The sequence below is a fragment of the Myxine glutinosa genome, chromosome 3 (genome assembly GCF_964187855.1).
Source record: "Myxine glutinosa chromosome 3, kmMyxGlut1.1, whole genome shotgun sequence".
In the NCBI taxonomy this organism is placed as follows: domain Eukaryota; kingdom Metazoa; phylum Chordata; class Myxini; order Myxiniformes; family Myxinidae; genus Myxine; species Myxine glutinosa.
The window spans coordinates 187,877,107-187,904,986 of NC_136263.1; the positions used below are offsets into that span (position 1 = coordinate 187,877,107).

The following is a 27,880-nucleotide window of genomic DNA, read 5'->3' on the forward strand; positions in this document are numbered from 1 at the left end:
CAGTTTAAGGGCGACTGCCGTGTCCATGTCGGTAGGTCACCAATGAAGGAGCTGGGGCTCCCACGTCGATCGGAAGAATGGACGCGACAAAAAGCTGGAATTCATCCGAGTTGCTTTAATCAAACCAAACACTCAGGCACTCTGAAAAGCCCGTTTATCGGGCAGCAATATATATACATATTATCCCGGAGCGTTTGCCCAGGAAAGGCGAGAGGGGGCGTGGCCCAGCGTCCTGGCTGCGGCCTGGCAAGTTGAGGGCGAGCCTGCCCGGGCGTCCTGGACGAGCCCGGCATGGTGATCGCTCCGCGTCCTTGATAGGTGCAAGGCGATTGTGAAAACCCAGCGGTAGCCGCTACAACATCAATGATATCTACGAAGACCTGGGTAGGGAGAAATCCCTGGCCCGCCCTATCTTTCACAGTTTCACGGGATGTGATACTACATCTGCATTCTTTGTAAGGGGCAAGAGGTCATCAGCATGGGAGGCTTGAAACTGCTATCACGATGTGACATGTGTCTTTACCTACATGGCACTTCATCCTTACACAGAAGTAGAGGTTGGTGCTCAACATGTCCAGCTGCTGGAACGCTTCACTGTTATCCTGTATGATAAGACCAGTGACCTGCAACATATGGATGAAGCTAGAAAGGAGCTGTTTTGCCAGAAGGGGAAGGCAATGGAGAGACTCCCCCCAACACAGGATTCACTATTGCAGCACACAAAGCGAGTTGCATATCAGGCAGGAATATGGTGCACCAGTGAGCAGATTGAACAACACGCACCTACTCCAGAAGGTTGGGGCTGGACTCTCGATGAGGACAGCAATTCATGGGTTCCTGTGTGGAACCTTTTACCTGTGGTCTCCAAGGCCTGCAGGGAACTAGTCAAATGTAGCTGCAAGATTCAAAGTGGATGTGTCGCTAGGTGCGCATGCAGAAAGGCACGTTGGAAGTGCACTGAACTCTGCAGTTGTCACTGTGAGAAGTAGGCTGGGAATAAAATGCATGTGCAGTGGTGTGATGACAATATCCCGTCACATTCACAGTTGATATAGTTACAGTCCTTGCAGTATTTTCACTGACGATGGTACATTAACAGTGTTCGGTTTTATTTTTTTTCCAAGTTTTATATTCAGTTTCTTTTTTGTGTTAATAGAAATCGTCTGTTGCTTTTCTATATGGTATAGTTGTATTCCTTGACCCAGAAAATGTATGTTTAGACACCAAGATTGTGATCCTAAGTGGCTTAGAAGCTGAGTTATTGGTAGAAATAGGTTATTACATGGCGGCCATCTTGAAAATCCAAGATGGCCGCCATAATGTATTTGGAGGGAGTGGTTCCTATCAAAAATGGAAAGCTAAGGTAACGGGTAACATGTTGGAAAAAATTGGCGCTTTTGTCCGGAACGTCCATATCCATCTCAAATCCGGTCCTAAGCTGCCTGACTATTTAGATGGGGAAGGGAGAAATAGACGGATGTTTTTGGGGTTTTTGGGTGGGTAGTCCATAAGTTCCAAGGCATTTCCCCCATTCACTTCAATGTAAAATTGGGAGTGTTTTAGAACCCCCATTTCCCTACTACTGTCGTCTCCCCACACTCGCGGGGACAGGAAAATATTTATTTAATATTAATACCCATGACCTGACCCTGGGTACCCCCAGCACACATGTAAAATTTGGTTGAGATCGGCCATGCCGTTTTCGATTCCATCAGGAACAGACATGAGGAAGCCTTAAAACACAGCCTTAAATGTGGTCGTTGGTCTTTTTAAAATATTAACATAAATAATTTATTTTGTGTTGTGTATTTTCCATGGTACTATTTTCTTAACTGTAGATATTTGTTCCATGTGTCAGAACGTCATCAAACAAAGTCAAACAAACATTACATTAATAGTTCTGTTGTCCGGTATATTGTGACCATGGCAAGGTAGTTCGTAACAGAACATTCCTCATTTGATTTAAATTTTAATTTTGCCTTTCAAGTGGACCATACCTTGAAGTGCAGCAAATACCCCTTATTTTCATTAACATCGTTTTTAGCAAGCATCGATTATCTGAGAGCTGGGAAGATTATAGTTAAGAAGAAAAGTTTTGCTATAAAGTCTAAAAACAACAACAAAGAGACGAAGAGAAACGGACGTGACGTATGTGGCGTAACACCGAAATGCATTATGGCAAAACTGAAGGTAAGGTTTTCAGGTCCATACTGAAGTGTACCATGTTCATTCTTTACCATGTTCGTTCTTTACCATGTTCGTTCTTTACCATGTTCGTTCTTTACCATGTTCGTTCTTTACCATGTTCGTTCTTTACCATGTTCGTTCTTTACAATGTTCGTTCTTTACCATGTTCATTCTATTATTTACAATACTCGCTTTGAAAATGCACTTTATTTTTGTTTTGGAGATGTAGATTTTATACTACCGATTTTTTTTAACTGGAGGTTTTTCGTTTTTGATAAAACAATGTGGATTAGCTGTGAGAATGTTCGATTAAGAGTAGGCCTACGCACTGTACATCCAACCAATCTTGAGTTTGTAAATTATTGTACGTGCAATCGCCTTTAATATCGTGAAGTACATTACATCAGTACACGTCGAGCTCGCGAAGTACAGTCCATGCCGAGCTTGCGAAGTACAGCACGGCCACGTGCCGAGCTGGTGAAGTGCAGTACGGCCACGTGCCGAGCTGGTGAAGTGCAGTACGGCCACGTGCCGAGCTGGTGAAGTGCAGTACGGCCACGTGCCGAGCTGGTGAAGTGCAGTACGTGCCGAGCTGGTGAAGTGCAGTACGTGCCGAGCTGGTGAGGTGCAGTACGTGCCGAGCTGGTGAGGTGCAGTACGTGCCGAGCTGGTGAGGTGCAGTACGTGCCGGGCTGACGAGGTGCAGCACGCGCCGGGCTGGCGAGGTGCAGCGCGCGCCGAGCTGGCGAGGTGCAGCGCGCGCCGGGCTTGCGGGGTGCCGCGCGCGCCGGGCTTGCGGGGTGCAGGGCGCGCCGGGCTGGCGGGGTGCAGGGCGCGCCGGGCTGGCGGGGTGCAGGGCGCGCCGGGCTGGCGGGGTGCAGGGCGCGCCGGGCTGGCGGGGTGCAGGGCGCGCCGGGCTGGCGGGGTGCAGGGCGCGCCGGGCTGGCGGGGTGCAGGGCGCGCCGGGCTGGCGGGGTGCAGGGCGCGCCGGGCTGGCGGGGTGCAGGGCGCGCCGGGCTGGCGGGGTGCAGGGCGCGCCGGGCTGGCGGGGTGCAGGGCGCGCCGGGCTGGCGGGGTGCAGGGCGCGCCGGGCTGGCGGGGTGCAGGGCGCGCCGGGCTGGCGGGGTGCAGGGCGCGCCGGGCTGGCGGGGTGCAGGGCGCGCCGGGCTGGCGGGGTGCAGGGCGCGCCGGGCTGGCGGGGTGCAGCGCGCGCCGGGCGGGTGATGTGCAGCGCGCGTCGGGCGGGTGATGTGCAGCGCGGGCCGGGCGGGGGGGGGGTGCAGCGCGCGCCGAGCGGGTGATGTGCAGCGCGCGTCGGGCGGGTGATGTGCAGCGCGGGCCGGGCGGGGGGGGTGCAGCGCGCGCCGAGCCGGGGGGGGTGCAGCGCGCGCCGAGCCGGGGGGCGCTGCACACGCCGAGCTCGTGAAGGATGGGTTACTGCACAACAGTGTGGAAGAGTCTGCAAAAGGGTAGAGAGGGTTTTCCAGAGCATCGGATAGGTCATTGATATGATCAAGGAGCAAGACTGGACCCAAAACACTGCCTTGTGCAACTCCAGCCTCCACGAGGAGAGGTTTCTATTGGCGGCATCATGTTGACTGAGTGATTGGGGGAAGTCAAAATCCAGGAATGATGGTGGCCTTTATGCCACAGGCAAATATCTTGGCAAGTAAAGCAGGATGCCAGACTGTGTTGAATGTCTGAAACATGACCCTTGAGATTTATCTAACCTCTGAGATTTGGGCCTCCATCTATTGCTGAGATATGAGCAGAAGCATGCTTAGATTTGACCGATTGGGAAGGAATCCAAACTCGTGGTGAGAGATCAGGCCGTTTGAAAACAGGAAAGACTATAACAGAAGCAATGAAGGATTCCGTGACTTTGGAAACAGTAATGATGCCAGAAACTGGTAATGTAATGATGCAAAATCTTCAAGTGATTCTTCACCATTGAGAGACGAGGCCAAAAACTACATGTAATATATTGCAAAAAGTTATTGACGGATTATGACAAAACTTGGTGGATGAGTTGGGAATGTGACAAGAACGGTTCCAGATCTGGCCTCTAAGTGGGATACAAAACGTAAACTGTTCAGCTTTGTGGAGTATGTGCTCTACCGAGTGCCGCTCTAGTTTTGACGCAAGGACTGTCATGTATGGTATTAAGTAAGGGTGTATTTGGCTTTCGGTTAGGCAAGATAGCTAGCTATTTGTGACGTGTCCATGTGTGTAGTTGGTGGTTATCTCCATTTGCGGGTTTCAGAAGGTGGGACGGGGAGCCCTCCTAGGTGTGTGTGTGTGTGTGCGTCCGTCCGTCCACAAGGGTCAGAATTACCTATCCTCCGAGTAATGAACCCAGCAATTTTATTGATTTATCTGAATCATTTAGCATCGCCATCATCTGACATACGTTGCTATGCATGCAGGAGGCGTGGCAGATGGGCGAATAAGGCAGGAAAGAGAAAAGGAGAAAGCAGACCGGTACGATAGGTTTTAGGTGCACTTGGCATGTTCTGTGGCTTCTTGGATTGTTTTATCATCGTATTTTCTACCTTGTTCCAATTTGACAAGCAAGTCTGAAATTGCATGCTGCTTATAGAAGCTGCCGAATGTTCGCAATCTCCACTAATAATTCTACGACTGTGGCATGACCTTTTTGTTTAGTTCTTGGAAATGAGATGTAAACGTGTGAAAAGCAGATCTGTGACGTTGTTTTGCTCAGCAAAAGAGCACAGTTGAAATTGGCTATGAGGAAGCGCTTGGAGGCTGAGCGGACATCCCATGAGGCGGTGCTGCGTTTGCTGGAAGGCTATGTCACACAGGAGATGCTAGCACAGTTGGTGAGGAGCTGCTACTGACATGGTGCTACTTCGTCTGTCTGTCTATGTGTGTCCGTTATGCTATCTTCTAAACGGTTGTGCAAACAAGTCAAACTTGGTAGTTATGATGACCACATGGCAACAATGTGCGAGTGTAGTATCTATCATTCTTGGTCCCGCTCCCTGGGGCGGTGGGATGCGGTCAAAAGGTCAGATACCAAAAAAATGCAATTAGAGACATCTTAAACATTTTTTTAAATGAAACTTTGTATATGCAATCAACATTGGAGATGCATGAAATATGCAACGATTTTCTGAATGTGACCTCCAGGACCTTTCTGAATCAACAAAGTTCATGCCCCGGGCGGTGGGGACGAAGGGTCACCGTTGTCAGAATAGAAGATTTTTTTTTTTTTAACTCCAAATTTGTTATTGGGTCATTCCTGGTGGAACCTTTTGCCATATTTCAACTTTTCTTTTGGTGGGAAGTGCGGGGATTTGCGATGGCGCGCATTGACTTTGCTCTCGTTTTAACGTATGCGCATGGTAAGCTTCATTCTGCTTTAATATTCACATCTGAGTTTTTTAGCTTGGGTTAGAATATTAGCCCAGCTATAAACTGTCATCCTATTGTTTCACAGGCAAGGTGAAGCATCAATGTGTGTGCCGCCCCTCGGGTGGACGTTAAACTGGACGTCCCGTCTGCTGGCATTAGTTAGATGTTGAACATCCCACGGTATCTTTCGCAAAGAGTAGGCGAGCTATAGCCGGCACCAAGGCCAAATTCCAAATTCCTGTCCTAACCTACAAGGGGGGCCAGGGGTGGGGTGGGGGGGGGGGGGCTGCATCACCAGTACAACTCGTACAGCTGTGCTCCCAGCAATGATACGACCCAGCGGCCACGTGCTGCCTATGAAATGAAAGAATGATCCTGCTTTAACAAGGTGATCTAAATTCGAATAGGTGCCGCGTTAACTTGTAGGACTGAAACTATATTCCTCTGTCTGCATGCATTGTCCTACAATTGCCCACCTGCATTTTATTTTGCCTCCCTTGAATGTCGTCATTGGATGGTGCGAACGTCACAAACCATCTCGCTGCTCAATATCGGAGCATCATGTCGCAGACAAAGGAGTTTATGCAGGTTTCTAAATTGGGGTAAATCCAAACAATTGATGTTTTTAATTCCTTTGTCTAAGGACAGGAAATAGTCCCCGAAGATGAGCCTGCATATTCAGATCGAAAAAGACATCACATGATGATGATTTAAACAACAACAACAGGCATTTTAAGGCCATTTTCCCTGCAAGAGCGGGGGTTAGCCTTGCGGTCCCCATGACAATCTTCTCCATTTTGCCCTATTTTCTGCATCTCCCCTTGTTAACCCCCTTGCCCGCATTTCTTCTTCCACCATCTTTAGCCATGTCTTTCTTGGTCTTCCCCGTCCTCTACTTCCTTCTACATTCATTTCCATCACTCTTCTCAACCAGTCACTTTCATCCTTCCTCAATACATGACCAAACCATCTCAACCTGTTCCTCTTCACAGCATCAATCACAGGCTCTATTCGCATGATCTTTCGCAATTAATCATTTGTCTTCCTCTCTCCCAACGATACTCCGCACATCCACCGAACCATTCGCATTTCCACCCTTTCCAGCCTTCGTTGCTGCTCTTCGTTCATTACCCATGTCTCGCTCCCATAAATCATAAATCATGATGATGATTTAAAGTTAGAAATGATTTTTCATGGAGTTCTCTTGGCTGGTGATTTAGACGGCTGCTTGCAGTTAAAAGAAGAGCCACTCATTTAGTCAGACGCATAGGGGGGCTGCTGAGGTAGTTCTCCATTGCGTATGGGGCACAATCCAGGATGCAGCATTAACGCAGGATACTCGATTGGCTCATTTTTCCCAGCATGCTGGTGCTCGTTTTGCCGACCTCGGAAGGATGACCGGCTAATTCAACCCACCTTGTGTTATTTTAACAGCATTTTAAACTGGGGACCCTAAGATTAGTTAATTTCACAAAAATGTGTCATTCCCTTCAGGTTTGGCAATAACATTCACATTTCAAAGAATTAGGGATTGACTATTTGAACATTAGTGGTGAATACCACCTCAATTATATCATTAACTGTAATCGATAATTTGTTCACCATTTGGTTTCTTTCAATCGCCTCAATATCGCATTGTCGTGGAATCTGAGTGGGACATGTTCTCATTTCCCGAGTGAATCGGCAGCAATTTGCCGATGGCCTTTAACATCACGTCAGTGTTTCTCACAACATCTCCAAGGGATTTCTGCTCATTTGATTTGTCCTTATTTCTGATGGTTATATCAGCTTTTGCAAATTTTAACTGTCAGCAATCACAGACGTTAATTTGATATACTTTTATATTTCTGTTTAACCTCTGTTTCGGTGTTTGAAACGCACAAAATGACATCAGTGCACTTTATATTCCCTTGGAAAACTCTCCTGATTTGCCCGGGGCACGCTGTTTTCACTGCCGAGTGTCACACAAATGATTTGATTGCCGAGCATTTGTGTGGATGGATTGCGTCGGTGCATAGTCGGTTTCAGAATCCCTGACAAGATATGTAATGGCTGCACACGGACGTCTGGTGTCTTCCCAATTTGCAATCTTGCATTTGATCACATCTCCAAATGAGATTGGCACTCGGTCGAGCACATACCTCCGCCTGGCGGAAGACTTGATGTTTTCTATCACACTGATCGCTAATGGGCCGAATCTAATCGGCTTTGCTTCTCACCTAACCAACTTATCCACCAAGTTTTGTCATCCGTCCACAATTATTTTAAATATCGTGTTGTACATCGTTTGTGGCTCCATCACTCAATGGTGGAAGAATAACCACCTTTAGAGGCCATTTTTCCCCGCAAGCGGGGGTTGGCCTTTTTCGGGGACCGTGGTTGTTGTTGTTTTTTTGGTCCCCTTTTTGAAGCAATGTTTTACGGCCGGATGCCTTTCCTGACGCCAACCCTTTTTGTCGCCTTTTTACGACAAACAGGGAATTACCAGTGAACTGGAGTTCACTGGAGTGAACAGGGAAGAATCTCTTATAAAAATTAAATACTTGTCAGTTTCAGATCCGGATCTTCACCAATATGTAATCAATTTGTCCTTGTCACACACCCGAACTGTCCACCAAGTTTCATCAAAATCCGGCCATAACTTTTTAAAATATAATGCTATATAACGTTTTTGGCACCATCTCTCAATGGTGAAGAATCACTTAAAAAATTAAATAATTCTCGTATACGGATCCGGATTCAGATCTTCACCCAATTCAAATCGATACTTCCTTGTCACGCACCCAACATGCCCACCAAGTTTTGTCCGAATCCGTCCATAACTTTTTGAGATATTCTGCTCACAGACAGACAAGCGAAAGAGTGAAAACATAACCTCCGTCCACCTTCGGTGGCAGAGGTAATAAGCCAGCTAATGAATATACTTCAAGAATGTGGTGACGTAATCGTGATGTCAATTTTGTTTAGTCCTGCGCTCGCTTGCGTAGGTCATTGCACAACACTGTTTATTGTGAACACTGGAGCCTGGTGTTGGCTTAGCGGTTAGGGTGCTGGCTTGGGATCCTAGGATCCTGGGTTCGAATCCCAATCGATCACTGAATTAACGCCAGGGGGGTTGACTCAGCCTGTCATCCTTCCGAGGTCGGCAAATTGAGTACCAGCTTGCTGGGATGAATGATCACGGTGTGTACCCCAATTTAGAATAGGTACACCGTATCCCTGCGCATCGTAAGAGGCGACGAAGGGTTGGCGTCAGGAAGGGCATCCGGCCATAAAAACATTGCCTCAAACAGAGAACCATGATTGTCATGGGGCCCGCAAGGCTAACCCCCGCTCTAGCGGGGAAAACTGGCCTTAAAACGATCATTCATTCATTCACTGGAGCAATAGGCTCTCAGAAAAACCTGCATATGGATATGTGGTACTTGTAAGCTAACCACCCAGGTAATATCCCTGGCATCTGACTCTTTACCGCACTTTGTTTTGTTGTCCGCAGGGTGGAAAAATAACTCCAGCACATTATGATGATGTTATTGAGGAGCGGGCACTCGAAAGGCTGTGTGGATTCCCATTGTGTAACAGGCATCTCAAAAACGTGAGCCCGTAAACCTTGCCGGGACATGTGTGTGCCGCATGTCGAAGCCGTATCTCTGTCGCTCAACGGGCGTTGTGCTTGAAAACCCCAAACACTTATTTGCTGTGGCACAGTTCCACATCTGGATAACCGTCCCTCGTTCATCTTGCGCTTCATGGATCTGAATCTCTATCACAAAGTTATCCCTCATGCTAAGATAACTAGTAAGGTAACTCCCAGTACTCCCATCCAAATAGCAGTTGTGGCTGCTCATCTGGCATTATATCCCGAGGTATATTTGATTTCAATTTGTAGATTGTGGGAAATAAACATGAACAGGGGCTCTTCTTCAATTATTCATCCGTGGATTACCTTCCAACGGAGTGAACGTTCTTTTGACAGATTGCCCAGCAGCAATTCAAGATTTTTACACAAAGGAACAAAGTGTATGATATCACACGACGGAAGGTGAGCCTTTGATCTTTTCGTTTTTGTTGGGACTTTTAAAACTGGTAGCTTCGTTTGCAGTTGGCCAAGGAAACTAAAGCCTGGACATTCACACACCTGCTCTAAAATGGCAAGATGAAGGTCACAGCTGCCTCCCCACCTGCACTTAAGCTGTTTTTGACTGGAGAAGATGAAAGACTCACGTCTATGTTCTTGGTTATAGTCCTTTTGAAAATTTTTTTTGCTGAAATACTTTGTGTTTATCGATTCGCTTAGATTTGTTTCTTTGAAGTTCCCGAGGATGGAAACTTTTTTCTTTTTTTCTTCTTTTGTCATTCACTTTTTGTGCATTATACCATGTCTTTTGCTTGCTGTTCTTTATGCCTTGTTGAATTGCTGTCCAAGGCTCAAAATTATTCAAAACTATCATAGGGTACAGTACTGGAAACGTACAAGTGTGCGCGTGCTACGTATCCGTGTACACACACACACACACACACACACACACACACACACACACACACACACACACACGAAGGTGTATACTTTGAGACCAGGTCGGCCTCCGTTCCATGTCCTGAACCCCACCCACGTGTGGAGATAGCAGCCAACAACATTCTGCACCCACTCATATGTATACATGCACATACTCATGTACACGCACACACACTTGAGATTGGTTGCCGTTTGACCTCTGCGTCTCAAGTCCGTAAAGCTCGATGGTCATACCAGAACAGGTTTATCCGACTTCATTGTACATGGTTTACATCAACTATGATACCATTCGCTCCTCTGCTGCCGAACAAACTGTCTTTCATTGGCATTGCTGGGCATTGTGTTACTGTCTGCAATTGTTATGTAAGAATAATAATAATACGAGTTCACTTACAAGGACCTTCGATGCAAGATGCTAATAGGTCCATCAAGGCCTGCACTATGATTGCTAATCTATGGTTGTTTATCCTTACTCTATCGTTTATAAATGCTAATTGTCAAGCAAGGAAGCAGCACGTACCAATTTTAGCTCCCCTGGACTTTAGTCCGGCGAGCTTATGCAATTGAGCAGTGTCCGTAGGTGAGTCAGTGAGCCAGTGAGTGAATCTGTAAACACTTCAGTCATTATCGCTTGAACCAAACACGATTTTAATGAAACTTGGTTTCATATCCAAGTTTTCATATCCGAAACGCAGCTTCATATCCGATGCCTAACGAAGGTGTATTGACCGCAGCAAAATCTGCGCTCATTAACGGGTTGCAATTTGTAAAAAAAATTGCATCAGCGACCCAGCCATGCCCTCATCCAAAAACATGACTTGTGACCTGTAAAAACATAATCTGTAACCTGTAAAAACATGATCTGTAAACAATCACGTGACCAGATTCTGTGCATGAACAAAATTTTGAGATGAACTTGAGCTTTGGCTTCATCAGCTTCAGGTTCAGGACTCGTGCTCCTATTTTTACCCTCGCCCAACGGAGAGGATATTGCATTTGAGTCCGTTTGTTTGTCTGGCTGGCTGTCTGGCTGTCTGTCTGTCTTTGTCATTTGTCCGCACAGAATAAATATGATTTTCTCTGCAACCGTTGGTCCGATTGACAGGAAATTTTCACCATAGGTGCGCCTCTTCCTGTTGAATTATTTTAATGATAATTATGACATCACAGGTCATGTGGTACAGGTGCCATCTTGGAAAAACCGAAAAACCTTACACCTCTCTGAAAGCACTGCATAGAAAAATTGAGACATGACTCGATGTAAAGAACTCTCCATGGGGAATCTATATATATATATATATATATATATATATATATATATATATATATATATAACTGTGTGTGTGTGTGTGTGTGTGTGTGTGTGTGTGTGTGTGTGTGTGTGTGTGTGTGTGTGTGTGTGTGTGTGTGTGTGTGTGTGTGTGTGTGTGTGTGTGTGTGTGTGTGTGTGTGTGTGTTACCGATAGACTCCTAAACGGAGAGGCTCACGTACTTGATATTTGGCACAAACATGGCCATTGAGCCTGGGAAGAACATGGCCGACCGAAAAATTTATTTCATAATATATTTTTACCATATTTTTACCTCAGCGCATTTCAGTGAGGAATATTATGACCGGAATGGCAGAGCAGCGCGCTGATTCGCTCAGAGAGATCACGTGGTGTTCCAACTTTGCCGCCATAATCTCAGTTATGCGTTCGCACGTAATTCAGTTTTTTCACATTTCAGTGAGGAACATTGCCATTCACACCACATAGGTTTTTTATTCTTTCATCTTTAGATCCATATTTTTTGCCATAACGTAGCGCATTATGGCTCTCTCGAGCTCGAGTTAGCCAATCACCTGGGAGCATGAGGCCACGTTGGCCGCGCCTACGACACGACGCAGAGTTGCAATCGATCGCTCAGAGCGATCACGTGATGTTCCTTGCCGCGCGATTGCGTTTTTTCACATTTCAGCGAGGAACATTGCCATTCACACCACATAGGTTTTTTTTCTTTCATCTTTAGATCCATATTTTTTTTCAGCGAGGAATATTATACACGGAATCTGAATCGGTGGCAGAGCAGCGCGCTGATTCGACGATTCGCGTGCCCTCCCCCCTCCCCCTCCCCCCTCCCCCCTCCCCCTCCCCCCTCCCCCCTCCCCCTCCCCCCTCCCCCATCCCCCCTCCCCCCTCCCCCCTCCCCCTCCCCTCCCCCGCCCGGCAATGCCGGGTACTTCTGCTAGTAATATATGTTAATGCTTATGTCATCGGTTCCTCCCTTGTGATGTCATAAATCGACGAGTACAAAACTTCATCCGATCAAGATGAAATTTCTTGAGCGTCATCTATGGATAAATTACTGGAGAAAAAAAGTAATGATGTTATCGGTCACATGGTTCGGCCGCCATTTTTGTTTTAACACAAAAGCCTTAAAAACCACTAAAACACGTCCTGGCGAGGGTCTGCAATCTCTGCTCTTTCTTGTTTTTAAAGTCTTTGGTATGACTTGGCTGAGGTTCAAACTGCCGACCTCCCAGACTCAGAGCGGACGCTCTAATCATTACGCCACCGATTCTGGTCTGTACTTCACACCTAAATTCAATGCAAAGCAAATTGGCACCTCCAATATCTCTGCCCCATCAATACGGCACCTGCTTGTAGTGTTAACACCTGTGATTTCCACCTGCTCATTTGAATCGTTCCGCATGGGGAGAACACTGTTGAAGCCAACATTCAATCTCAAGGTGTTGTAGAGGATGAATGAGTAAGTTACATAGAAGCTGCATTGATTTCTGAAAACACAATCAAATGAAACTCAAAATATTCATTTTTGGGGTGGAGTTGCTCTATTTGCATCGTTTTGTGCCAGCACTGCGCTGTCTTCACTTTAACGTTGTTACCTCAGCTCCTGCAATTTCACAATTTCTTGTGAATGGCTCCCATTGGTCTGTATGCTCTTCAACCCAAACTGCCCACAATGCATTTACCTCCTCATCTTGTCAAGCCACTATCTTTCACAAGTCCACCATTTTGTGCTGTGAGCAAAGAAGCGCAGCATATTCCTGCTGAAGCTCAGTGTAGAGATAATGGGCAAAAAAAAAAAAAAGTGGAAACACCTGGGTAAACAAGGCTTCACCAAGCAGCAGCTTCCACACAGGTGTGGCTCATGTGTTAATTAAGCAAAAAACATCCCAGCATGCATAGGGTCATGTATAGAAATACTTCACAGGCCTGGTTGCCTATAATTATGGCTACAAGAGGAGGCCTCCTTATGCCCTCGTCCGCAGAGCGCGTGGTCATTCAATGGTTTGATGAGCATGACACTGTTATCCATGGGTCATGGCCTTCTCAGTCACCAGCTCTGAACCCAATCGAGCATTTATGAGATGTTCTGCAATGATGCCAGAAACAGCGTTTTCTACCTCCATCAAACAGTTGTGAGTTGATTGACCTTTTATGGAAGAATGGTTCCGCATCCCTTGTGCAGAATTTCAGACGGTGGTGGACTCCATGCCGCGGCGCATACAGGCCGTACTGACTGCACTTGGTGGCCCAACGCCCTACTAAGTGACGTTACATTAGTGTTCCCTTTTGTTTTTGTCATATTCTTGTTGGACCAGTGCCCAAGTATTCTTTATTTGTTGTCTTTGTGTCTTTTTTGTGAAAAATTATTTATTTAATTATTTTCGAAAGTCTGCGTGTGCCGCATGGTCTCGGAAGTTTGCCACGCAGATGTTTGGGCTTGATTTGGGCTACCTGAACAATTAAATGAGTGAACATCCTGTTTTATTACCGGCCTATTAGAATGCTCATGGAAAATGAATGACACCCGCTCCTACGTTTGTTTATACAAATTATAGACCACTTGGTTTAATACTTGAAGTGTTTGTTTCAGCAAGCTCAGTTCCCACCTATAAGTGAATAAGCACTTTTGATTGTGGGAAGGCCACGTGGCAATTTCATCGGCTTTATACCGTGTGACGCTTTCTGATTGTTTGGATGACGACTAATCATAGTGTAAACTCTCTACATGTGACTGCCCTGATGCAGTTGCGTTAATACGGTAAAGGGTAAAAGACGGTAATACGGTAAAATCCTTTGTTGTTTTTGGCTTCTTTTTTTTGCTATTTTGTTCACCATTTCCATAGTTATTCTGAATATTGCATGTTTGGGTTTCTGCCTTGGCATTACCTGACTCATTGACCTGACTCATGTTCACCATTAATGCTTTAATTGACGGTTTTCTTGATTGTTGTGGCACTTGTCATGCATTCCAACCTTTGTCTCCATTTCCTCCCCACAGCGTTTCTGCAGCAATTTTTGCTGTGGGGCCTCGCAGTATTTTGCATCCCAGATCCCAAATGGCCCATTAGGGATGCGAGAGGGAGAAATGTATGGTTTGCATGTCACATCACATGCTGTCTTTCTCTCATTTCCCGGTGATCAAATGTAATAGACAGTACCAGCAAATGTACACGTTCAAGATGCAATTCTTCCTTTGAACACTCCTCCTTGCATGAACTACAAATATGTAGAATGAAAATTGACAAATGTAGAAACTATTCCGGATTTGGTGACTGGGTAACTGAGTTCAAAAAATCTAAACCATTGCCTCCAGGAATGTTGTTTATTCAGACTACCTTTAACATGCTGTCATGTGAGGTGGCAGGATGGCCCAGCGGCATGCACGCTTGCCTCAAAGCGGTCTAGCCTGTGTTTGAATCTCGGCCTAGCTATAAACGGTCATCCTGGTGTTTCATCAATAAAACACTGCCTCGAACAGGGAACCATGATTGTCATGGGGCCCGCAAGGCTAACCCCCGCTCTAGCGGGGAAAATGGCCTTAAAAACGATCATTCATTCATTCATTCTGGTGTTTCATCAATGTGTGTGTAGTCCCTCGGATCGGCACATTAAGCGGGAATCTTGTCTGCCAGAATTAGGTGGTGAACATTAAAGGTCCCACGGTGTCCTTCGCGAAGAGTAGGTGAGCAATCGCCGGCACCATTGCCCAAAAAAAATCCAAAATTCCTGCCTTCACCTCACGTTCCTTCTGTCCCAAGGGAACAAAGTGCAAAAGGGTCAACCCCTTCAAGGAGGTCGCTATGCCCCTTAGCTGGGCATGTGGATTAGTCGTTGTCATTTGTGCTTTCAGTCCCTCATAACCGTTTCACAACCTTTGTTTTCCTGTACGCCCTTTTTACCCGTTTTCCTGTGCGCCCTTTTTCCCAATTTTACCCGTTTTCCTGTGCGCCTTTTTTTACCAATTTTACCCGTTTTCCTGTGCGCCGTCATGTGGAGCGCTATTCTGTTTTTCTTTCTCTAGGCCTCCACAATTCAAATTCCTGCAGCAAGGTGACAGCTACGAAGTGTACGTTTTCCTCTTCTCCTACCACATGAGACTACCACTTGGCATTCTGGTTTTACATTCAACTTGTGTATTTTGCAGAAATATATATATTTTTTATGTTAGGTGGGGGAGGGGGCTCCTGACAAAGTAAAGAAGCCACCACCCTCTCTCATGTTATTTGAATTGCTAGGATATTATGTTGTCAGCAAAAACTTTTTTTTTTAGGGAGGCAGCTTTCATTATGATTATAGATACTTGTACTCTGGGCTGTCCATCTCCCACAATTAACAGGTTGACTTATGGACTTCCAAATCTCCACCATACCCCAGTGGTTTGTGCGGAGATGAGGTGCCTTGTACGTGGCACAAAGTCATGAGAAAGGCTGACATTGAGGCAGAAGATCCAGCTGATGCGTGCTGTCACCCCTCTTCACACTCGCACTCTCCGTCTCCTTCATCGTCTGATGAAGACGACTTTGTTTCGTCTATAGTCGGACGTGACCGCAAACGCCATTTTGCACATCATTCCGAATCCATGTTGGAAGAAGAGAGAGGGCAGTTGCATGAACAAACAAACAGCCATGGACGAACCCTAACGAGTTTGGAGATAAATGGTGATAATGATGAGGATACTATGGTTGTATCACCAGCATCTGACTTGTTGAACTCTGACCCCAGTTTTATTCATCCTGAGAATACCAAACCTGGCAGCCACTCAGCAGCAACGAACCAAACTGGAGGTTGTTTGGACACGGAACTGATGCTTCAAGTCTCTCAAATGACCTTGGCACCTGACCCAGAAATTTGGCAACCTTTGCCAGTCGACCCTGTAACGAAGCAGTATGTTCCACTAGACCTGGACTCCAAAGACCTTTCCTTGCTTGATAACACTGTGACCGCTTCACTGAATGCTGGCAGCAGGGACGCATCACCCCTTGCTCCTTGCATTTCCTCGTATGGCATCAGTGCAAGTGGAGCTGCCGCACTCAGGAAGCTGCTGGTGCATCATAGGAGCGCCGGAGGGACCGAAACGCAGGAGTCTGATGTAGTCAGAAAGCCAGTTCGCCAGGGATCAATTGCTGAGAAGGTAGCAGCCACTCTTCGAAGTTGGCGGACAGACGAGGCGGTTGAATTCCTTCATTGTGATGGAACAATGACCTCATTGCTTGAACCCAGTAACCATCCTGATGATGCAGTGCGTGGAGAGGTGAGGCTGGGAGTATGTATCGCCGCAAGGGGATAGAGGTGTTCAATAAGTCGATGAATCCTTGTTTAAAAATAAATATATAAATAATACTCATTCCTACATGTGCTTTACACTTCAGAGAGTGAACGTTTAAAAAAACATTTTGAATGGCTCGTTTTGATGTTTTGTTTTTGACAACCACTCGTGATTAGCTGAATATGTCGGTATCCAATTTTGCAGCAAAAGGGAGTGGTGAGGCATTATGCTGCGATGCAGAGGGTTGCAGCTTTGCAGAAGGAGCACGTGACGAAGTTCTTTAAAGGATTCCATCATGTGATAGAGGAGGAGGAGGAGGGGGGAGAGGAGGTGAGCAAGATAACCTGCACAGGGGATTTGACTAATTTTTTTGGGGGGATGAATTGAAAACGCCATGTTAAGTGATGTAAAGAAAGATCGGGAAAGATCGACCTAATGTTTTCAAATTAAAGACACATTTTATACATTTTGCTAAGAATAAATATGTAAGTTGATCACTGAGATGGTTGTTTATTTACAGTTGGACAGCAGGCAAAGTTTAATACGAGTTCCCTTACGAGAAACTTCAACGCAGGAGAATGCCAATCGGCCCATCTAAGCTTATGCTGTGGTTGATCGTCTTTGCTCTATCCTTTTAAAATGCTGAGCATCAACCAAGGAAGCAACACGTACCATTTTTATGCATCTGCCCCCGATGGTGGCCAGAGGGTTTGTTTTTCAGTTGTCCGTCCGGCTGTACGTACGTCCGTCCGTATGGGATAAACCTCGTTTTTCTCAGCAACCACATGTCCGATTGAGACAAAACTTTCAGGGTAGGAGTGACACCCATGCAGAATATTTTTGTGATAATTGTGACATCATAGGTCATGTGGCATGGCAGGCATCTTGGATTAAACGCAAATGATTTGAAAAAGATTTCTCGGAAACCGCTGAACGGAAAAATTTGAAACTTGGCACCACGTCAATGGGGAACAAAAGCATGATAATCTCGTCGGTGAAGTGGTACACCAGCCATAAATGTTTTAATCGAATACCTTATCCTAACAATCATGCTTATGATCTATGACCCATTTGTATTGAAATATTAAATTTATGACATCATAGGTCACATGGTTTGGCAGCCATATTGGATTTAACCTAAAACCTCAAAAGAAAACATCTCCCATAACAGAATCGATTGAATCAAAGCTTTACGTGTGTCATTGACTAGGCATGGCGATTAAAAGTATCAAGAAAATGTCATTGGTCATGACATCTATGTTGATATGACATGACATGTCATGAAAACGTCACATGTTTATGAGATCATAGGTCACATGGTGTGGCAGCCATATTGGATTGAAAGCAAATATTAAATAATTATATCTGAAACTGCTTACCCTATCGATGTGAAATTTTACAAATGTCATCTAACACCATTGTATGTAGTTTGAAAATGATGACGTCGTATTCATGTGGTTTGGCAGCCACCTTGGATAGAAAAACAAACCTTATCCAATCAACAGGAAACTTCACACACGTGAACCTCAACCCATACATATGCAGAGTGTACATTTTTGATGTCATATGTCACCTGGTTTGGCAGCCATATTATCTTGAAAGCCGATATTTAAAAAAAATCCCTTCTCCGAAACAACTTCATTGATCGATGTGAAACCTGTCATGGCTGGTAAAAATGTGATACTTTAAAACAGCTCAAGGGGTTTATTTTTAGGACAGTGAACGAGGGCATCTACCTGTTGTCATTAGTCTTTGGTATGACTCGGCCCGGCGGGTCGAACCACCGACCACCCAGGCTCAGAGCAGACACTATTAGGCCACCAAGTCTTGTTGTCGTGATCTAACCACTCTTCCTCCACCCAGTATTTACAAGTTTGAGTAACATGAGCTACTTTCATTTAAAAATTTCTCTAACAAAATGTATACAACATATGGAAACCATAGACACTCAAGCTGTGGTTGTGAGGATTTGGTATTTTATTGTGAGAATAAGTGAGGAAACAATATGGATAAGCACAACGGTGGCTCTGAAGGCTGAGTTGGTAGAACACAGGAAATAAAGGGTTTGGAAAGGAGTAAAATTGAGTGTGTAGAGAGGAGAGTAAGGTAATTGTTTTTGTCTGTCTGACTGGAAGTCAAACAAAATTGAAAATCATACCAAACAGGAAACTTGCTGTTTTTAAGCGGTCATAAAGGACACAAACAACAGGCACGAAGAACTAATGTAACGCGTTAAATCAGGCGGTGTAAAGAGTGTATTCAACGTCGATAAACTGCCAATTCAAAGGAATTATTTTTTCTACAACCTGTACAACATTTATTTTATTTCAATCTAATTATATACTTGAACGCTGCAGAACACAAATCACTTTGTTGGCACTTCTGAAAACCTTATGTTCAGCAGTATTTGGACAAAATATTCCACCATTTTACACCTCCATTTCAACCAATCAAACGCGCCGCTTGCACTCAGTGTTGGGAAACGGAGATTAAGACAAAATTGTGGCTCTGCAAATATATTGTTGCGGATCTCGGACGTCGGCTCTCCCCTTATCAAGGGGGGGTTGATCCCCTTGTCTTGTTATCTGGCCGACCTGAGTCCTGGGGGTTATACGCTCCTTCCGGTCGGTATTAGGTAGGGTTATTGGTCAATTTAGTCCCAAATACCTAATTACGAACACCGACCGCGAAGCAGGGATATAACTCCCGCCCGAACCACGGCGTTAGTGGACACGCCGAGCGAAGCGAGCCGCGATTCGGGCCGTTAACAATGACTAACCCCGATTATAAGCGGTTCCTATCGTGCCATGTTTACCCAAGGAGAGAAAAGACGGATGCGATCGGATAAGAGGAAACCAAGAAAGAACAGGGCAATTTATTCACAATGTACAAGAAGAAGAGGAAATGAAAGAATGTACAGGATAGGAAGAGGAAGTAGCAGCACACAGGGCAGTCTTAAAACAGTCTTATCCTTAATACCCAGGACAAACATACACACTCACATGGGGATTGTAGATGGTTGATGGAACAGGTAGAGGGTCCAGCGATGGGGTCCAGGCTCCGGTCCAGCGAGCGAAACCCGGCAGGCAGCTCCGCGTATAGTTGAACGTGACCGTACAGTTGTGTAGCGGGAGGAAGCTGGTGTCATGTATATGTAATATGTGCACACTTGTGCCAAACGCCCTCTCTCTCCCCATGTCCTCCAACAAGCGTGCCCTTCTTCTTCTCAGTCCTTCTCCAAGCCACCCTTCCAACACGTCCTCTTTAACAAACGCCGGCGCATGAGTCTCCTGGTAAATGTGCTCGCTGGCAAGTCCCCTGTGCAGTCCTGTGAAAGGGCTTTGCGCTCGCCTTTATAACTCGCCAAGCGATCACTTCGCGAGCCCAAAACCACGCCCGTCGGCGATGTCCCTTCAGCCCTGGTTGGCTGGTGAGGGCTTACCGGCTCCGCCTTTGACGGCTGGATGACGTGGCCACACCTTCTTGGCGTTCCGCCCCCTTTTTCCGGGCCTCACCGCGTGGCTTATGGCGGCGTTTGAGCGAGCTCCAGCTCAAGGCAGCGAACGCTGCTAACAAAAGCGCGTAACAAATTGGGAGAGCCATAGGGCAGACTGGAGGGTGCGTAATGGCGTCGCTTGGAGAGGGAGGTTGCCAACTGAACGGAATGGGGCCTACTCATTTGATTGACACAACGCAGATTCAACTATTGGAAACACGGCCTTATCTAATACACATACTAATGAAATAACTGGAATCCTATGGTGGCCTACGTGTTGCTTGTGGACTAACTAGGGGTGCTACCTTTAACCTTTAATGATGTTGAATTTATTTACACAAGTGTGTAAATTATAAAGTTATTTACACACACTGTCTGACCCCGCTATTCGCAGGTGATAAAATGTGACATGTTTCTCTATTCGTTGAAAAGTGTCCTGCAAATTTGCGGGGTTTTTTTCTATTCTTGGCCGTGTTCCGCGATATCGCGTTATTTATTTATTTATATATATTTTTTCCCTATTCACGGCAGTGTTCCTGCGAATTCGTGGTTTTTCAGGGGCGCAAAAAAAATAATTAGGTGGACCCGTACAGGTAAGCGCACGCCTGTGGTTCGCGGCTCTTCCCCCCCACTCCCACCCACCACCCCTTGTGCGTATAACGAAGGTCCGCCATTGGATTGAACGCCTTGGAGTTAAAGCTTGTTTGGTCATCAGTGTCGCGCTGCGGTGTTAACTACAGGATAGACACACGACAATATATATACCTGTCAGCAATAGGTGTGGCTGAAACAGCCGAATCCACTAATTAGAAGGGGTGTCCGCATACTTTTGGCCATGTGGTGTATATCGTGCCCAGAAACACAAAGCAAAAGTTTTAAAAAACCTTCCCATGTCCTTTTTCTCAAGACTACGTGGGGTAAGGTGTTCTACGAACCCTCTCGTAGGCTCATTAATGTATGGCTTGTTATACCCTTCTTCCCACTTCCCTCTGCACGACTTGATTTGTCAGCATTCCAACCTTCACTTCTTCCATGAGGCTGGGTTGGAGGCAATGTATGCTTGAGGTTGACTCGTATCATGTTTGCTGAAATTGCTTTTTTGACGCTCCTTCCCCACTCGTTCTCCACCAGACTGAAGAGCCTGAAGAGCCTGAAGTTCCTATTTTACCCTCCTCCTGGCCTCCAAGCCAAATCCGTATGCGCATTGTGGGAGATGGTTTACATGTAGCGTAAGTTTTTTATTTTTTTTTATTTTTATTTTTTTCATTTGTTCTTCCTTGATGTCTTTTGTTTAACGCCTAATGCCTGAGATTTTGGAAGGTTTATTGTTTTGGTTTTTGAATAAAATACATCAATTGTTCATTAGTCAAGTTTGAATGAGGGACGTTTCGGAGTCTTTATTACTACCCAAGTTTTCCCGAAAGATGCCCCACTAAAATTGAGGTTATAAATGGTGTAGAGAGGCTATTGTGTGCTGCCAAATTAAAAATTGTGCCTATGGCTATGGCCCTTTGATCACCGATAGAAGATGAGCACCTTTGGCCTGCAATGCCCACAGGAATGTCATAATGGAGAGGTCGAAGTTTTCCTTTGTTTATATGCAATGTAATTTTCAAGGTTGAGTGCAGTTTGAAGCATAACATGAACGATTTGTAAGTATTGTATTGTAAGTTGTTGCTTTATAGTAAAATTAAATAATTGTTGATTTTGTTTGTTTAATTATTTTTGTGTACTTTTTTTGTGTATTTTTCAAGGCTCGCGGAAGAGCTAAAATACGCAATGGATCAGGACACAATGTAACAAAAGGAACAGCAGTAAGAAGGGGGAAATGCCAACAGCAGGGCGGAGGGACAAAATAGGTGGAGACAGACAGACGAGGGATGCAGGTGACAATGAGGGGTAGGAGGTGGACAAGATGGATATGGAAGCAAAATTTGGGGGGAGGGAAGGAGAGGTTGTCCAATGGATGTAGAAAGGATCATGGTTTTGGCCTTCTATTCAGGTGTTTCTGGATATGCACTGCCAATAAATTGGTATGTGGCTACAAGATAAATTTCCAGTAATTTGTGGTCAGTCTTCAAATGAGCTCCAATTAAGTAAAAGGGGCTGTCCCACATCTGGGGTGAAATTGAGTTACGTGAAGGTCGGTTAAGTGAAGGTCAGTACAGTTTTTGTGGTTATGGTAGTTTTAAACAAAATGTTTGACGTCTATACTCCTCTTTGTTGAATGAGATGTTCCAAATCAGAAACTGAATTTTGAACCCCTTACCCATCGTGTTAGATGGCCCACTTTATTAGAAGCCTGATGATTTGGAGGAAACTTTTAACGATGCTAAATATTTTTTGCGTACATGTGGAACAGCAGAGCAGAATGGAGAGGTAGAAACCCTGGCAACAAAGTGGAAGTGAGAGTGAGATCGAGCAGAGAGGACGAAGGACACGTGGGGGTGAACAAGCTGCACATGAGCTGAATGAAACACAGCAAGAGGAATAGGAAGGAGGAAATTGTGTATTTTTTTTTTTTTTGTATACAGAGTCGAGGCTCGTGAAAGAGCTAACATTTATCAAACAAACAAATCAAGCAAACAAGCAAACAAAGTATACAAAAAGGGGAGCGGTCGACAAGATGGGGAGAGAAGGGGAGGAAGCACACAAACAACATTTGAGAGCAGGGACTTCCAGAGATGTGTGGGAGGGAGAGGGCCTGGGGGGACGCAGGATAGGTATAAAACGCAAGGACACCAAGGACTTCCAGGAAAGAAGTCGGCACCTCAAAAAAGTGGATTTGGGGTGAAATTAGCGGGGGTAGAAAACATCAAGGTTTTGGATTGGGGAAGATAAGAGATGGTGGTGAACAGCCGTTTTAAAGACCTGGAGGGAGGAGTGGGATTGAAGAGAGTGAGGGAGTTTGTTCCAGAGGCAGGAGAAAAGAGGAATGAAGGAGTGAAGGTGAGCAGAGAGTCTTGATTTTGGCAGTTTAACCATAAGAGGGTTGCAGGCAGATCTTGTGCGACCTGTAGGAATATTTGGGGGACAGCCCAGAGAGAGCTGGGGGAGCAAGGCCGGAGAGGAGTCAGTAGAAGACGGAAAGACCACCAACCTGCCTGCGGTGAGTAAGTGAAAGGCCCTCGGAGATAGCGTCATCGCGGGAGATTCCAATGATTCTGAACGCTTTGGTTTCAACAGCATGAAGATGAGCTAGGTGTGAGGCAGGAGCACCAGCCCAGAGGGGAGAGCAGTACTCCATTGAGCTGCGGATGAAAGCCTTGTATGTGGTGAGGAGCTCAGGTGTGCCAAGGAAGGACTTCGCACGACGGAGGATGCCCAGTCGGCGACTGGCTTTGGAGGCCAGCTTGGAAATGTGGTTTTCCCAGGAAAGATCATGGCAGATAGTGAGACCCAAAAGCTTGAGTGACAGAACTTCTTGGAGAGGATTATTCAGAAAGTAGATGGGAGGGTTGTCCAGTCGGTCTTTTCGGAGAGACATCGTAAGAGTGTGAGATTTGTCAGGATTGAAAGACATGTTCCACTTGTTTTCCCAGTCTGTGATTTTGTCCAGGTCTGCAGAGAGTGAGGAGGCTGCAGACTGCCGATCTGAGGGATGAGGAATGGAGCGGCAGAGAGTGGAGTCATCAGCAAAGAGATAGAGAGGATTTTCAAGAGAGTCAGAGATCATTGATGAAGACCAGAAAAAGCACAGGGCCCAGAACACTGCCTTGGGGAACTCCAGCCTGAACAGGAAGAGGAGATGAGAAACCCATTCAGGGCCACACGTTGACCGACTAGAGAGGAAGTCCACCAGCCATGCGTGGAGAATTCCATGGATACCAAAGGAGGAGAGTTTGGTGAGCAGAGCGGGGTGCCAGACCGTATCGAAGGCACGTGATATGTCGAGGGAGACAGCTCTAATTTCCTGTTTGGCATTGAGGACCTCCATCCATTGTTGGAGGATGAAACAGAAAAGGAACAAACTGACCAAATAAGAAACGAAAAGGTAGGATGTGGGAGGTTGGGGGCGAAATCACAATAACCTGGAAAAAAGGAGTACTTGGGAATGGGGTAATTTGGGGTAGAAGATGTCATTATTATGGATGGGGGATGACGAGTAGTAGTTAACAGCTGTCTTGAAGCGCCGTACTGGAGGGAAGATGAAGACTGAACAGACTGGGGAAGTTAGTTCCACAGGTGAAAGAAAAGAGGGAAAATGAGTGGAGGTGAGCAGTGATCCTAGATTTTGGGTGTTTAACAAGAAGAGGGATACTGCATAAATACCTGTAGCGTGCAATGGACCATATCGATTGTGTGCCTAGCATACACCTGGGAGGGACAGCCAAGGGAGGACTGAGGGTGCAAGACCAAAAAGGTGGGATAATACAAAGAAGCCACCACCTGTCTGCCATGTGAAGCATCGTTGTGTTCAGCCCCGATTAACATCGACAGATGGACCGAACTGGCTTTTACTCCCTTGAACTGCATTACTTGATAGCAGATTTGTGTTCAAGTGTCATCGCACGAAGCATACGCGATCCTTGGCTCTGATTTAATGGGTTTTATTCCACATTACAAATAACATGGGAAAATAGAGCCCGACAATGTGTTGTATGGAGAAGACACGGAATCACGATTGATAAATAATTATATACAAGAGGAATAAAATCTAAAAGCGCCTCACACCAGACTCGAGCACGGACGGGGAAGGGAACGAAAAACCGGGTGAGGCCTTTGCTTTTGTGGAGGCGTCAAACCAGGCACAACGAACCAGGAACGATGAACAGGCGAGGCAGGACAACAAAGCAGTATCAGGTAGGCACGAGAACAGTCAGACAGGCGACATGAGCAAGGGATGCATCGGCGCAAGAGGGGTATAAGCAAACGTTTGACTTGACTTGGGGTGGGGATTGTGGGTCGTTGGAGGGGGGTTATAAGCAAACGTTTGACTTGAACACCCGGTTCACTAAGATTTGTGCTTTGGGAATATTTAACATGGTTAAAACTCCTTCCGTTGTCTGGGATGCACTCATGCCAGATTTACCTTGTTCCTTGTGCCTACTATTGACATCAATCTTTTTGTGCCCTGATCTGCCAGGCTTCCCAGCCTCTTGGCTCCTCTTGGCATGTCCCTCAACGACGTATCATCAGAACTTGGCAAACTCCTACGGCTTTTAAGGTCAGTTCCGCCTCACATGCTCGTGCGGTGTCACCACCGCACTGCTCTTAACACCTCTGAGGAAGAAAACTAGTTTGTCCTTGAAATGTCGGGCTTTAATAAATAATTTATTATTTTACTGTTCAGTGTGTCTGCTCTCTTTTACCAATATGAATCTTGAGCTGCAAATCTTCCGACTATACGCGGCAATATTGGACCACAAATAAGGTATACGTGGCGGCGCTTGCAGTTGTCATTGAAGTGGTACCTTCCATAAGTGCTGAACCGTTACGTGAAGCTCCAAGTTCCTGTTTACTCGGTGATGTTCTTGTATTCACTCACTGCTTTGTCCGTGCAGGTTCACACCCAATAACATTGTCCACAAGCCTGGGGAATGGACCATTATCGCAGCGACGTTGATACAACTGTGAGTCCAATGGGATGCTGGGTTAGTGGGTTAGCCAAGCCAAGGGTATCCCAATGTTCTGGATAACTTTCCACGTTGACCCATTCCATTTCTGATATTTTAGTGACGTAATAAATAGCCAATTTAATTACAATCAAATACATTCTTCCAGCGACCCATGTTTGTTACTATTCCTAAAAATTTGGCCTACTGCTCACTTTGACTCGTTTGTCTCTCCCTCCCAAACCTATCCCGACTCTGGATCCACCTCCCACTCTTTCACCTTTACTTTTAAGGGGGTAACATAGGCTGTGGTCTTATGTGGGGATATGAAGGGGGTCGTAAAATCTCAATGTAAATGTGTACCGTGTAGTGCCACGTGATGGTGGCAGAGGGTATTGCAATTTCCTTTTTTTACTTGGTCAACGGTGAGGTTAAAACATTCTTCGCACGGGTAAATTTGTCCTCGTAAATGCACTGGGTGCCGGTGTCGCCATCAATTGGCAGCACTTTTCTCTCCACAGTAAAGAAAGCACTTTTAACCTCCTTCATTAAGGGGATGCCAACCCACGGGGTTTATCCGTGCTCGATCCTATAAATGCTGGGCATCGAGCGAGGAAGCAGCATGTACCATTTAGAAAAGTCTTTACAATAACTCCGACAAGGTCACATTCTAATTCCTAGACTCTGAGCAAATGCTCTTAACCACGACTCCACATGTTTTCATTGGGAAAGGAACTTGGAAAAAAAGGAAAGTTTATTCATGTGGTGTGTTGACATTTGCCTTCAGATTTGAAATTGCGTACTTTGACAAGCATTAAAAAAAAAAAAAATCTTGACCGAGCAATGGCAAACTTTTCCACTTAACAGCAAATGTTTGTTAACTACTTCAGTTGCGTGTTCTAACACAGCATTCCAACTAACTATTTTTTTTTTGTTTTGTTTTTTCCAGTTTATCTTCCAAGATTCCTATATTACGTGATGCTCTTTCCCATCCTTCACGTCAAGCCCACCTGGAATCCACCCTCCAGAAGTTCGCAATTTCAAAAGCCGACACAGACTACTACCTTTCAATTTTCAACCCCGAACCTTCAAAATCTGAAACTTGAGGGGCATTTGGGATTCCAAGATTGTATTTATAACGATCACATCTCATTCATTCGAAAACAATTTTGCTGATTGACCTCTGATTGGGTAACTTTATTTCTACCACTAATAAATGATTTTGTGTTTCAGATTTGTATGCTGAGTTTTGGCCTGTTTGGTAAGTTCATTTGTTTTTGTTTTTTGTGGAATATATGAAGGAATAATCTATGATTAAAGTTTAAATCAGGTGGCTCAACTTCCTTGTACAAAATCTTAGGGTGCTGCATTTTGAGGTGTTACAAAGTGAAGCGTCAGCACAACAAAATAGCATGTACGTTTCAAAAGGAAAAGCGCAATGCATATGAAGAGCAATATCATAAACAACCGATGGTTCATTAAAAATAGCACTCGGGACGTTAACAACGAGGAAAGTTCTCATTGGAAAAATGGGACGTGTAGATTTTCATTCAAAATAAATAAATAAAGGTTGTGGAAAGGTAAAAGGTACAAAAATAATTAAAGGCGGTATGTTGGTAACACTGATGCGAAAGTGTATATAAATAAATAATTTAAATTGGTGTGGGTGTTTGCAATGATGAAGTGTATATAAAGAATGGTTCCTGAAAACATAGTCCTATACTATTCTCCTCCATAAATATCTTTTTAATTCCCAAAATTCTGAAATAAAATTGTCACCGATGACTTGGATTTGATCGCAATCATTTGTTGTCTCATATTCTATACATTATTGCATACATGTGTCAAGTATGAACAAGAACGACACTCTTCGACGTCACGACGTCGACCGATATGCCTCCGCCCACATTATTATAATACTTGCACCAAGTTTGATTTAAATCCATTCAACTGTTCTCAAGTTATCACATTTTTACCTGACATGACCTCTGACCTCCCTGACCCCAAAATTTAATCAGTTCATGCTTGCATCATTATACATACCTGAACCAAGTTTTAATTTAAATCCCTTCAGCTGTTCACAAGTTATTACTTTTTTTTTTTAACCTGACATGACCTTTGACCACGGAACCCCAAAATCTACTCGGTTAATATTGTTACGGATCCGGGGGACGGCACTCCCGTTAGCAAGGG

The 27,880-nt window shown here is 45.3% G+C and overlaps 1 protein-coding gene across 6 annotated transcripts; it reads left to right on the forward strand.

The window, feature by feature from the left end:
- The first annotated feature begins 2,084 nt into the window (after positions 1 to 2,084).
- Positions 2,085 to 27,478, forward strand: RPAP2 (RNA polymerase II associated protein 2). Of its 6 annotated transcripts, none has more exons than XR_013622917.1 (14): positions 2,085 to 2,190; positions 4,614 to 4,668; positions 4,887 to 5,027; positions 9,059 to 9,157; positions 9,539 to 9,604; positions 14,369 to 14,457; positions 15,392 to 15,436; positions 15,745 to 16,621; positions 16,841 to 16,966; positions 21,264 to 21,361; positions 25,219 to 25,299; positions 25,637 to 25,705; positions 26,637 to 27,033; positions 27,086 to 27,478. XR_013622917.1 is itself a non-coding variant. In XM_068109667.2 (13 exons), the coding sequence occupies exons 3-13, from the start codon at positions 4,935 to 4,937 to the stop codon at positions 26,791 to 26,793; spliced, it is 1,800 nt and encodes a 599-aa protein (XP_067965768.1). In that variant the 5' UTR covers positions 2,085 to 2,190; positions 4,614 to 4,668; positions 4,887 to 4,934; the 3' UTR covers positions 26,794 to 27,478. The 6 variants fall into 6 exon arrangements, 3 of the variants coding, with proteins under 3 accessions (XP_067965768.1, XP_067965767.1, XP_078631000.1); XR_013622916.1 differs by having other exon boundaries at positions 4,910 to 5,027; XM_068109667.2 differs by having other exon boundaries at positions 26,637 to 27,478.
- Positions 27,479 to 27,880: the final 402 nt, after the last annotated feature.

Excerpts from the sequence above, each read along its gene's own strand:
- RPAP2 (XM_068109666.2), top strand. The coding sequence starts at position 2,151 with ATGTGGCGTAACACCGAAATGCATTATGGCAAAACTGAAG. Across the intron at positions 16,967-21,263 it reads AGGAGGAGGGGGGAGAGGAG|ACTGAAGAGCCTGAAGAGCC; the intron begins GTGAGCAAGATA and ends GTTCTCCACCAG. Across the intron at positions 25,706-26,636 it reads GCAGCGACGTTGATACAACT|TTTATCTTCCAAGATTCCTA; the intron begins GTGAGTCCAATG and ends TGTTTTTTCCAG.